This window comes from Grammomys surdaster, unplaced genomic scaffold (assembly GCF_004785775.1).
Source record: "Grammomys surdaster isolate TR1022 unplaced genomic scaffold, NIH_TR_1.0 158140, whole genome shotgun sequence".
NCBI classification, from domain to species: Eukaryota; Metazoa; Chordata; class Mammalia; order Rodentia; family Muridae; genus Grammomys; species Grammomys surdaster.
In genome coordinates this window covers 1-13,149 of record NW_021623074.1, presented here as the reverse complement: position 1 = coordinate 13,149, position 13,149 = coordinate 1, and the positions used below count along the sequence as shown (strand labels likewise).

General features: G+C 46.9%; 1 protein-coding gene across 2 annotated transcripts; it reads left to right on the top strand.

Moving 5' to 3' along the window:
• The first annotated feature begins 5,262 nt into the window (after positions 1 to 5,262).
• On the top strand, positions 5,263 to 8,127 carry LOC114615812 (N-acetyltransferase family 8 member 2-like). 2 transcript variants are annotated; one of them, XM_028761424.1, is made up of 3 exons: positions 5,263 to 5,329; positions 5,440 to 5,582; positions 5,927 to 8,127. In XM_028761424.1, the coding sequence occupies exon 3, from the start codon at positions 6,000 to 6,002 to the stop codon at positions 6,678 to 6,680; it is 681 nt and encodes a 226-aa protein (XP_028617257.1). In that variant the 5' UTR covers positions 5,263 to 5,329; positions 5,440 to 5,582; positions 5,927 to 5,999; the 3' UTR covers positions 6,681 to 8,127. The 2 variants fall into 2 exon arrangements, with proteins under 2 accessions (XP_028617257.1, XP_028617258.1); XM_028761425.1 differs by having other exon boundaries at positions 5,291 to 5,362.
• The last annotated feature ends 5,022 nt before the right edge of the window (positions 8,128 to 13,149 follow it).

The window sequence follows — 13,149 nt, the reverse complement described above, 5'->3', positions numbered from 1 at the left end:
TTTTCTCGAAGCACTGCATTGTAGCTAGAAATGAGCAGCTTTTCCAAAGCATGACACAGGCTCTGGACTTCACTGGTTACTGTAGAGGACATTGTTCTTACATGGGCTCAAACTCTCCTTTGAGAGACGTTGGCATTTCCGTCAACTTCTTCCCCTGAAAATGGCAATGCTTTCTTTATTTGTTTTCTTGGTCAGAGGCTCACAGCGATCAAACACACACCAAGGAGAGAAATAAAAGCTTCACAAATCATCTTTGGGACATACAAATTAATAGTGTACCAGCAGTGCAGCAGTCCAAAGTGGAGGATGTGTTTAGTAACTGGCATTGCTTGCAAGATTGCTTTAGGGCAGCTCATCCCTGCACTGGCATTTGGAGTGTTGTGGGGCAGCTTCCCCCTGTGCGGGCACTAGAGGTGCTATGGAGCTGGCTAGCTTGTACACTGGCATTAGTAGTGCAGACAGTAACAGACTCATACAAAAATCGACGGAGGAGTACCTGCCTCCTTTTTTTCCCACTCTTTCCATTGTAGGGAAGCTAAGTTCAATGCCAGAATCCCACAGTGGAAGAAAAGAACCAGTTCTTAAAAGTTTTCCTCTAATTTGAACATGTAGATTATGGCTCCCTTGCCACCCCTCCCCCAATTTTTAAAAATTTATGTTAATTTTTTTCAGATGTTAACCCCTTTCCCCATTTGCTCCCCACCCAGGAACCCCCAATCCCATTCCCCCTCTTCCTACTTCTATGAGAATGTGGCCCCCACCCACCCACTCACTCTCACCTCCCCACCCTCAAATTCCCCCACATTGGGGCATCCAGCCTTCACGGGGCCAAGGACTTCCTTTCCCACCTATACCCAACAAGGCCATCCTCCCCTACATATACGGCTGGAGCCATGGGTACCTCCCTATGTGCTCCCAGGCTGGTGGTTTAGACCCTGGGAGCTCTTGTTGGTTGGTATTGTTGCTCTCCCCATGGGGCCACAAACCCTTTCAGCTCTTCAGTGGGTGTGGAGGTTCTCGTCATCACCGTGCTCATGCTTCTCCAGCAAGAGCATTACTCCTTACGTCAGCTTCTGTTTTGATTTCTTAAGTACTTGTTATTTCAGGAAGAAATTTTAGACAAGCCTGGTGAGCTTCCATTTGAAATGTTGGGTAACTTTTGTTCCTTCCTTCTTCAATGATATCAGAATTAAGTGACATTATCTAAGACATTTTTCAAAACCCCTGCTATCAGAACAAAACAAGGAACTAGTGTTTTCTATGTCTGCAACATCTCGCTACCTGCCTTCTTCCTCAGTCATGTGCTTCCTTTTTTTTCAGATACAAGTTTTCCTTTCAAATGGCTGAACATACTTTCTTTCTTTCTTTTCTTTTTTCTTTTCTTTTTTTTTCGAGACAAGGTTTCTCTGTATAGCCCTGGCTGTCCTGGAACTCACTCTGTAGACCAGGCTGGCCTCGAACTCAGAAATCCACCTGCCTCTGCCTCCCAAGTGCTGGGATTAAAGGCGTGCGACACCACTGCCCGGCCTGAACATACTTTCAGTGGAGTTTTCTCATCAGTTTCCAGTTTGTAGTGGGAAATCTGATGGTAGCCACCAGTTGTGATATGGGTCAGCAATCAAAAGAATTACTCAGAGCCTGAAGCGTTCTCACACATGAATACATGCTCTGTGCTTGAGTCTCGGTGGACGGGTAACACTGATCTACTTGTTTTATTTTTCTTTGATGCTTAATGGACTATAGTTTCATGATTTCGAGGGATGTTGTAATACAGAAGTAAACATGTGAAAAGTCATGAAATGTGTGGCTTTTTTAAAATTAAAAACAACGTGGTTGAAGGCAAAGACTGAGTACTTATTGAGCATGAATCTCTACAGACTAGTAGATACACACACACACACACACACACACACACACACACACACACTCACACTCCTGCAGGCACAAGATCTCCTCCACTGTCTTCTTGCATCAGCCCCGGGTACTGCCTCTAGGGGACGATGCAGGGCCAGGAGACTGACAGAGCTGCCCTGAGGCCCGCACCTCTCTAACCTGCTCTCCACCCAGGCATCTGTACACCATCTCACAGGAAAAATGTCTGCATGGCAGGAGAAGCACTCACTGGGACAGTTCCTGAGAGCAGAGCTCACACTCAGTCTAGGTCAGCCCAGGATCTTCCCCATGGAAGCAAGTCCACCACTTCCAGTAGACCCAGTTCCTGCCCAGGTAGAGAGCTGCTGCACTGTGAGAAAGTCTTTCTGATCCTGGTGGGTGTCCCCCTCATCTTCCTTTCCATGGGTCTTCCTCACCTCAGAGCCTGGGTGGCTGATATAGAGGATATCAGGTGCTCTTCCCCTCCTCTTCCACCTCAGCAGAGGTGGAAATTGAAATGGTGTTTTGAGTCATGCCTTTGTTTTTAGCCAACATCATGGCTCTCATTAGAATCCCTCAGATTCTCCCTGGGGTGGAGAGAGAGAACCACCAAGGGAAGATTCACTGTCCTTTTCAAGAACATTCTGGACTCTTATCAAGTGGGTCCTCAGGAGGAATTAGAGGACCATCCACATGGGGAGGTGGGTGAGTGTTTCCCATTGAAGGAGCTCCAGGAGTGCTTGGAAGCCTGGGGCCAGATGATACCCTCAACCATGACCAGCACTCCTCAGGACAGTGAGTTTTCCAGGACGAGATGTTGGACAGAGACCTCATATTCCTCATGTGTTTTTGGCATTGTGGAGACAGTGAATGGTATAAGATCGAGGCACTGCTCTTAAGGAAACCACAAAGGAAGAGAGTGGGTGATGAGCAGCAAGAACCAGCCTCTGCAGGTTCTGCATACTTATTAGGCAGCATGGACTCGATTCCAGGACCACAAGAGACCAGAAAGAGGCTTTATTCCTTGCGATTGACTTAGCTAGGGCATGGTGGTGGTGGTGGGGCTGTTACATGCATCCTTACATCTGGTTACAGCAGGGAACAGAACTCAGGTCCCAACCTGAGTAGGCTATAACCCTCTAGCCTGCCCCTGTGGTCCTGCTTTACTGCTACCTAGGCCTCAAAGAATCTACAACATACCAAAACAATGACACCATCTGGACACCAAATGTTCAAACACATAAACCTATGGGGATCATTTGGCATTCAGTCTATGAGGACCTGGTATCCAGCTTCTGGTTTGTCATGTGGAAGAAAGCTGAAGACAACACAGACAGATAAGCCATGAGCTTTGCAAATGTGGCCTCACCCCAGCAGATTCTTAGGTGCTCTGCCATAGACATGTGCTCAGGTGCTCATCCCCCACCCCCTGAATTGTGTTAAATCTACTGTCATTTTGACTCCAAAATGTAAGTCCACATGGTGGAGGCTTGGAGGTCTTGATGTCTTTACTGTGGTCTCAGCTACCCCTGTGTCTCTTGGTTCTCCCAATCCAAATGATTCCTTTGTCAACACAGACAAGGCTCTCCTTCAGACCATACAAACCATGAGATGCCAGCAGACCATGGAATGCAAGGTGGTGGCAAACCACACCTCTGAGTGCGTGAACCCTAAGTGGTGCCTTTGGTTTGAGCCAGACTCACTCCAGAGATCAGCCCCAAGTGTTGGTTACAGGCAGGGAGCGTGGTTTCTTTCAAGCAAGGCTGCTCTCTTTGCTCTGCTGCTCTGTGAGCAGCTTGTACAGCCGCACCTGGGCCTTGTCTACCCCAGATGCTACACCTGCCTTTGCAGAAGTCTGCTGCCATCTTTCTGTCTTTCTGTTTGATTCTCACATACGGATCAAGTCATATAAACATACAGTACATGCATTTCACTAATTAAAAGGATATTCATCTGATCCTTGTAAGGGTCCATGCTACATACACTTGAAGTTGTTCTCTCTACCCTCCTCCTGCATTTCTCCTCCCGCATTTCTCCTTCATCCTGGTGTTCACCAATCTATGTAGGGTGTATTTTCCCCCAAACTATGATCATATTCTCTTCAAGCTGCTCAGGGGTATCTCTGTTTCTCTCCTCCTTCGACCTGAGAAGCTCTCTCACTGATGGCAAGAGGCTAACTAATGTCTCTTAGAGTCTTGATCCCAAGTCCTGCCTGGAAATCCTCACTATCTCTCATCCTCTCCCCCACATCCTCTGGTTTTATTATTAATTTTTGTAAAGTTGTGAAGGCTTCTTTCTGTCCCTCAAACCTCCAAAACTCCTGAGAATAATCTTCAATATAAGACCCCACCAAGGCTGCCTTCCATCTTTCTCCTTAGAGCTGACTGGCCTCCCAGGTGACCACAGGCCCAGACTAAATGCTACAAAATGTAGCAGCTTACATCATGATCTTGTGCTGTACCTGTCATCCCTGTCTTTGTGGCCCTACTTCTTCTGACTAGACCATATCCAAAGGCTCCCCAACTTTGCTACACAATGACACCCGACGAGCTTCTGTGATGTAAGATTCCATCCTACTTTAAGTAGTATGTCTCCTGAGAGCCCACTGGACTTGCCTAAAATAGGCCCAAGTTAATGTCAGCAAACAAGTGCTTACTTACACATATCATGACCCTGTACAGGAAGACATGAGTAGAGAGAGAAAGGCCCTCACTGATCTGTAGGTCAGTACTGGGGACAAAGGTCATCCATCTTACAGGAGTATCCTTGCAAGAAAAGGTGCTCCTCTGTGTCACTCTTGCCTGGTTTGTTGAAGTACTTCCTCAGATAATCTGTGTGAAGTGTATGATGTCTTCATTCTGAACTCTGCCAGACACACTCCACTGCTGACTCTGGGGCCTATTATCTAGACCAAAGTACTGCACAGGTTGAAAAGGGACACATTCAGCAAAGCTGTTGCATCAGCATGGTGGCTGAGTAATGGCTTCCATGATGATTAGGAGGAGGGAAAGGAAGTCAGTTTGGACAATCAGGATCCATTATCCTAGCACCCCCCCATAGCTTAGAGAGGAAGAAAACTCAGGTTTGTGTGAGCACAGGCCTCTCCTAGGAGGTATGTGGCAATGCCAATGACTATGCTGGAAACCAGAGGTAGCAAAGTACCCTGGGTGTAAGAACCTTGATATGAAAGGAACAGAAAGTTGGAGAAGCTTGCCAAAATGATGAGGAACTCAGGGCCAGTCAAAGCCAGCTTCCCCTCCAGGTCAATCCTGTGGTGATCAAGAGATATGGCTTCCCTCCCATGTCACATTTCAACTCTTGACCTTTAGTTTATGATTTCCCAGAAGTCAGTCAATGAAGTGCCAGGTCAGATCTGTGCCCTAGAGTTTCATCAGGCCCCTGATAGGTTCTCCTGGATGTCCTCAGACATCCTGGACACTTGCGTCTGTGGGACTAGGTGAGAGGACAGAGAGCTGAGACCTGGTTGTCTGTAGGTCTGGATTCCCACAACCTTCTTGAAGACCTATTGGTGGAGAGTTTTTGCACTCATTCTTTGCTTTTCTCTAGACGGAAACTTTCCAGTTGCTGGAAAGAGGATTTGTTGAAACTTGCACCTCGGACCACAGTTTTCAATGTCTAGACCCTGAAGAGGATACAGAAGATCTCAGAACAGGACACCTTTCCACAGTGTGGCACCTCAGTTCTCAAAGGTCAGAAAACTTGTCACTGGAGGAGGAGGGTTACAGGGAGGACTCTGCATACAACTTCCTGTATTAAATCTTCAAAGAAACCTAGATACCAGGTGTGGTTTACCATGGTCTTCAGGGCAAGACACACAGGCTCAGAGAGGCCATGGAACATGTCCTAGGGACACATGACTAGAAACAGATAGAATAGGGTCATTAGGTGAGGATGACCTCACACCTCTCTCAGTAATAATGTCCTGTTTCCCTGAGGGTATCAACAAAGGCACAGCTGTCAGTAGACTGTCCCTGGCTTCTGAGAGTCAGGGAGGGAACTGAGGGACTGAGTCGGCTTCCTCTATTTCCTGCAGGGCTCAGGGAAGCTGTACAAGAAGGTCTGCATATCCCTTGTGATCACTGATATCTCAGAGCTAGACGTCTCCCATGGCCCCTCATCACATCCGACAGTACCAGGAGAGGGACCACAAAAGGGTCCTGGAATTATTCTCCAGTGGCATGAAGGAGCATGTCCCTGCTGCCTTCCGCCAGATGCTGACACTGCCTCATTCTCTCCTGCTCTTACCTGGGGTGCCTGTGACCACAGTCCTGGTGTCTGGCTCCTGGCTCCTGGCCACAGTATACAGCTTCCTGTTTCTCCTTTGTCTGCGGGTCCTTTTCTGGCTTTCTTGTAGACATGATGTTGCCAAGTGTTTGCAGGCAGACCTGGCTGACATCACCAAGTCTTACCTGAATGCTCATGGCTCCTTCTGGGTAGCTGAGTCTGGGGGACAGGTGGTGGGCATGGTGGGGGCTGTGCCAGTCAAGGATCCTCCATTAGGGAGGAAGCAGCTGCAGCTCCTTCGCCTGTCTGTGTCCTCACAGCATCGAGGACAGGGGATAGCGAAAGCACTGGTCAGAACTGTCCTCCAGTTTGCTCGGGACCAGGGCTACAGTGATGTTGTCCTTAAGGTTGGCAGTGTACAGTATAGCGCTCTGGCTCTCTACCAGGCCATGGGCTTCCAGAAGACAGGCCAGTACTTTATCAGCATAACCAAGAGGTTAATGGGCCTTTCTATTCTTCATTTCACTTACTCTCTCCATTTTGCTTGGGAACCAGAGATGTGATCTTTTTATTCTTTATTTGTCTGGGAGGCTCCAATTCACTGTGCTGTAGGAACAAACTAACCCTGGCAGTTTACTGCCACCAATCCCAATGGCTCCCTTTCTACTCCTTTCCCATGCAGCCCTGCTCGTGGAGACCTGTGGGTGTTTGCTCCCTGCTCCATTCTGCCTTTTTACATGTCTCCATTTCGTCTTTCTAGTGCCGTGATAAGGTAGCACAAAACCCAACTGAGTTGATCCTGCACACATTTCACTTAGCAGTCTGTTAGCTGTCAGTTTCAGGTAGGTGATCTCAAGACCTCAAGGCAAGCAACCTCGCTGAGCAGAAGTTCCAGCAGCTCACACAGGATTTAGGATCTTTGCAGAGAAGCTAAAGTGAACTCAGAACCAAGGCTTTTCTGACACATTGAACTTGTCGATTACGAAAATATCTAAGACTGTGTAGAGATGGAGCCTGCACCTGTAGAGGCAAGCACAGTCCCAGGCCAGGGTGGGTGCCCCGTAAGAGCTGGAGCAACAAAACATGGCACTTACTACTAAGTCACCATTGTGCTGAGGGAAGAAGTGGACCTCTGATGCAGTGAGAGTAATTTAAATGGCTTCTCCTGGCTGGAGTGGTCTCTCCTGCCGTATTTGGTCCCAGTCTTATGAGAAAACACAATTAAATGGATGCCTAGCATGAAACATTCTTGGGCTTTCAGGAAGAGAATATGAGTTTAGGAATTTTCATGAATATGTACCCCTAGAGAAACACCCCATGACCAACTGGCACTTGCTTGGGTTGATAGCAGTGGGCTCCCAGTGCTCCTGGTTTTCCTTTGTAAAATGTTAAAATGGCAGCTCAGGAGTTGGAACAGCATTGTAGCATGTAGAAAGGCAGTCTGAGAACTAATAAGGTTGTTGGGTGTAGATTGCCATGCTAGGCATAGTCAGCCTCCTGAATTGTGAAGAAAAGCCCCAAGGGCCCAATATCACAAATGTAGTTGCCACTCTTCTTGTTGCATGCTGGAACTGGAGAAATCTTTCAGAGACTTCACAAGCTTTGGTTTCAGAACATGGAAGAGGCAAGCAGAGACTCAGGCAGAAGAGCCAGGTGTGCTGGCTGGATCTCCAGTGCCAAGAGGCTCCATTCAGGCTGCCGAGGGACAGTCATGCAGACAGCCTTGCTCCGTGCTGTAGTGTTACTTCCCATGGAGAAGTGCATCACTGTGCAGTAGTGGCAGTGTTATGTTTGCACAGACATAGCTTCCGACTAAGACCTCCACAGGCAGGCATTCCCATTGATTATTCTAAGGCAGGACAAAGTTCTGTGGCATGGAGGCCATAGGCCAGAGTAAGGAGATTAATACTATGGTTTTGGGGGCTGGAGAGATGGCTCAACGGTTGGGAGCGCTGACTGCTCTTCCAGAGGTCCTGAGTTCAAGTCCCAGCGGCCACATGGTGGCTCACAACCATCCGTAATGAGATTGGATGCCCTCTTCTGGTGTGTCTGAAGACAGCTACGGTGTACGCATAAATAAAATAAATAAATCTTTAAAAAGAAAATACTATTGTTTTGGTTTTTATTCAGCAGTTATAGTGTGTCAGCTTGCCATCCAAACACTTGTGTTTATGCCAAGTGAGTGCTGCCAGAGACTCATAACTTGTCCAGTTGCTGAGAAGAAGTGACTGATCCTTAGATAAAGCCCAGTATTGGGTTGTAAATATTGGGAAGAAAATAGATGTCTATTTATCACCTGTTCCAAGGCTTAGAAGAGTTATGCAAGAGGATACATAAAGATTTAAGATCTGGAGTGGGTGGGGTATCCTGTATCTCTTTGGTCTGAATTGAAACATCCTCTTGTGAAGGACTGACAGAGGCTCAGGAGACTCAGGAGGGGCCCCTCTCCAAAGTCACCCAGGCAGTAAACATTTATCAGCAGAGAGAAGCCTCTTAGGAACCCCAGATTGTAGATTTGGTGAGTCATTACCATTGCAATGGTGATGCTGCCTGGGTGACCCATTCTCCTATAAGTAAGCCCTCCCCTGTATTCCTGTGGCACCAATAAACTGTTTCATCAAACTTGGCTTGGGTGGTTTTGTGTTTGGTTGGTTGGTTGCTTGTTTCCTTGGGTCTATCATAGTTCTGGATGGTGTGAATAGTGTTCATTCACATCCCCAGGTGAAGTCAGACACAAAACACTGACATAGGCACAAAAACAGATGGTTTTACTCATTTTGTATCTACCTGGGAAGGAAGTCAAATGAGAGAAACAGAGATGCCAAGCAAGTCCAGGTGGAACAACTGCGAAAGTGAGTAATCAGCATGTCCTCGGCTCCTGGGAAAGCTACGTGACCCTCCACCTCTTTACTGCTATCTCGCCTGCTCAGGAACTCTGCTCCTGGACACAGCCTCAGAACTGTCCTGGACCTCCTTGCCCAGCCCCTGTGCTTCCTCTACATGGCAGCAGCTCAGGGGCAGTAAGGTTTGCCAGCAGCATCCAAACATGCCACACTAATCCCTACTGACATCCTCCCACTCTCTGCCCCCCACCTGTGCCATTATCATTACAAGCTCAGCAACTGTGCTTTCAGCTAAGAGAAAAGGGTGACCAGTTGTCTTGTTGATACTCTGTCTACCATGGCGAATTATTTCTATGCTTTATGTCTTGTGTTCCCCACAGGGGAAAAACCACTTTCAGTGTTACCTGATGAATAGAAGAGGGGACATAGAGCTTTTTACACCCATAAGGCTAATGCCAGTACTTAAATATCCATCCTAACGAGTGCCTTATGCAGGTGTGATGTAGCCATCTCCAGGAGGGGAGCAAATGTCATCAGCAGTCTTGAACCAATTCCACATTAAGTCAGTAATGCTTCTCCATCTCTTCCTGAAGGATGCAAAGATGGAGCCCACGATATGCTGATGTCTGCATGTATCTGTGGATGGGGTTGACTTCACTGAGTCAGAGGGGGCTGATACAAGAAAGAAGACGCACTGGAGTTGGGAAGTCCACATGATAAATAGGAAATTGTGCCATTAGCTCTGAGCCAAGCTGCGAGTTACCCTGGTAAAATGGAGGGGGCCAGAGTTGGGGAGACAGTTACAGGAAGCAGTATCTTCTGGGAATACTTAGGATTTTAGAAATATGATTATGGCCAACACTTTTGATGGACCAATGGGCACTAAGTCTTACAGTGCAACCATAAGCTAATTTCATGTTGTATAACTTTCATTGGGGAAAAAAATAGGACCAAGAAAAGAGAATTGTTTGGAAAAGGTATAAACTCTAAGTGTTATGATCTCCAAGGCTAGAAAGAGCAAACTGTGGGTAGAGTTTTTGTAATAATGGGGTGACTATGGCCAGAGCCAGTGGCTGTGCCACTTTGACTCTGACTTTGAGTTTTATTGTGGGTTACTTCCAAGAATGCCAGTGAGGGGGTACTTCCAGAAGCAGAACCGACTCACAGACAGGCATTACAATAGGCTGGAGACTGTCCTTTGCAAGCAACTCTTGTCTAAACCTCTTCCTGGCAGCTTGGCTCGTTTGTGCTTTTTCTAAGCAGTTTGTCTGGTCTTGTTTTTTGTTTGTTTGTTTGCTTGCTTGCTTTGAAGCTTGGCTTGTCTATGCATCATCTTTGAAGCTTTATTGCTTATTGTAGGTGGGGAGGGGCCTACCGAATCTGGTCAGTTTCATAGACTTCCTGAAGCTAATGTGAGTTGTTCAATTTCCTGCTTAAGGAGCTTCCCTGCAGAATGGAACATTTTGATTTCAGAGGAAACTGTTACATGACATAGTTTGCACATGGGTGTTTGTCTATATCTATGTATGTACTCCATGGATCCCTGGTACCATGGAGGTTAGAAGATTTCAGATCCTCTGTACCTAGAGTTAAATATGGTTATTAGCCACCATGTGGGTGCTGGGAACTGAACCCAGGTCTTCAGCAAGAGCAGCACATGCTCTTAACCACTCAGCCATCTCTCCAACCCCAAGGAAGGTTTTAAAGATCCTGGGGAGGGCTACATAGAGTTAGTGAAACTGATGTCCTTGACCACAGATAGTAAAACCCAAGAAGTTCAAGTTCAGCAATCAGAACATGGCCACTCCCACCTTGAACCAACAGTCCCTGGCAGGTGGCCTGGCAGAGTTGCTCACTGCAGTGTTTGGCTTTGGCACAGTCTTTATCGATTATTTCTTGCTTTGGGGCATACATACCTGAACTCTTTCCTTCAAAGCCAACCAGCTTTCCATATTAATTTGTTTGGTTAGGAGTTGAGGAAAATGACTGGGCTGCTTCGGACAGCTTGTACAGTACAACATACCTGCCTGAAGTTGACTAAACATTTTTGGTTGATTGGTCATTTACAAAAGGTATCAAATTTATTTACTTTGTGTGTGTGGTGCCTGTGAAATAGTCCACATGAGATAGTTATTGACAACCAAGCTGATTGAGCAAATTACAAGTATTTCATTCATTTTTTTTAATTGACAACCAGACCAAAAGTGGGTTCATGCCTCTGAAAAGTCTCTTGCTGCCCAATCTCTGGCTTAGAGTGAGACAAAACCACAGTTACATCAGGACTCCGGAGGGGGAGGTACATAATGAGGGAGTTAGAACAGCTGAGTAGCATCTGGTTCCTTTTCAAGGCTCTGCCGTATCTTTCAGACACTAATGAACACATTTGGACTATGGTTAAGGTCACAGACAGTCCTTGAAGCATTGCCAAGACAGAGGTGGCTGTTGGAGGGTGGAAAGCTTAGAAGTGAGCAAGCAGACATAAAACAAAGTGAGGACAGGATGGCATTACCTCAGTCCTTTCACCTGTGTGTGGAGGTGGGCATGTACAGGCCAGAGAACATCTTGCTGAGTGCCCTGGGTTGTCTTATCACTCACTGTAGGGTGATGCAACTGAGCTTCTCAGAGTCACCTGGGGTTAGTCTCTAGTAGTGCCAAGTGTTTTGCAACTGACTTTTCCAGGGGAGATATGTTTCTTCACAAACATCAGGACATCAACGACATACAAAAACAGGAAAGAAAGAAAGAAAATGAAAAAGAATAAAAGATAAGAAAAAGAAAAAAAGAGGAAAATCCATGTAACACCACTGGCTTAGTCAAGGCAACTCTTATAAAAGAAAACACTTTAAGAGGGGGCTTGCTTACAGTTTCAGAGACTTAGTCCATTATCCTCATGTCAAGGAGCATGGTGGCATGCAGAGAGCATGGCAGTATGCATGGCACTGGAGCAATACCTGGGAGCTACATCCTAGTCCTCAGACAGAGACAAAGACTTCCATTGCATGGGCTTTTGAAGCCCTTCTCCAGTAACATACTTCCTCCAACAAGCACATACCTCCTAATCCTTTCAAATAGTGCCATTCCCTGGGGACCAAGCATTCAAATCTGTGAGCCTGTGGGGGCCAGTCTCATTCAAACCACCTCAAGTACCATCAGGTTAACTCAGGGAGTTGATTGGGGTTTCTTATAGGTGACCATGTCAGCACCAAGAAAGATTTATAAAACCTTATCATTGGAAGTCCCTGAACAACAGGCAGTTAGCTCCATCAGAGTCCTTACCACCCGCAACAACCATGTACTGCTTGTAGAACCCCAGAGAGGGGACTCACAGGCCTTGTTACATTTCGAGAGCTTCCAGAGTCATGTGATCCTCCTTTCTCTTTAGGATATGTCTTAATCTGGAGGACACAGCTATGTTTGCTTCTATATGAGACTTTAAATTCCAGGGAGCGTCGGGGACCTCCACCATGTTCTGCTCCACTGTTCATACACACTGAGACCTCCCTAGGAAGCCCTGGCCTTGGTGGCTAAGAGGTGACGGCAGAGCAGGACCTCCCTGCATTACACCATTATCCTGAGGGACCCACAGTTGGGAATGAAACCAGATCCACAGTGCACAAGGCAAATGATGTCTGGACATGGACAGAGAGATGGCTGGTAAGGATAGAGAACATTGTTGTTACCATCCAGGCAAAGTGGAGCCAAGATGAATACGTTCCACTGGGCTCTGGTCCAACTGTGAATGTCAAGAGTGTTACAGCTTTTAGAAGAGAAGCAAGAAGGTTTGGGAGGCTTGTGCAGGGCAGGTAGCCGAGGTCCCAGATGAGGTCTCTTGACAGCAACAGCTATCATAACAGCTCCAGTGCCAGAAGCAGAGGCAGCGGTGATAGTGGCAGAGGTGGTGAGTCCAAGGTCCAGTGATGAATGCTTTGGGAGAAAGAACTCTTCCCCAAGTGTTATGGCTCAGTAAAGATGGTCACTCTCAGAAGATCCTCAGTGAAATAACATGTGCACTTTATTGCATGTGGACAGGGACTTTATAAACATTGAGGAGTGGGGTGGATTTCCGGTTAGCTGTTTCCTATTGGTTCCATTTGAGATGTTAGTGATGCTCTATCCACATGGGGAAGGACTCCAGGTGTTTTCTTCCTTCCTTCCTTCCTTCCTTCCTTCCTTCCTTCCTTCCTTCCTT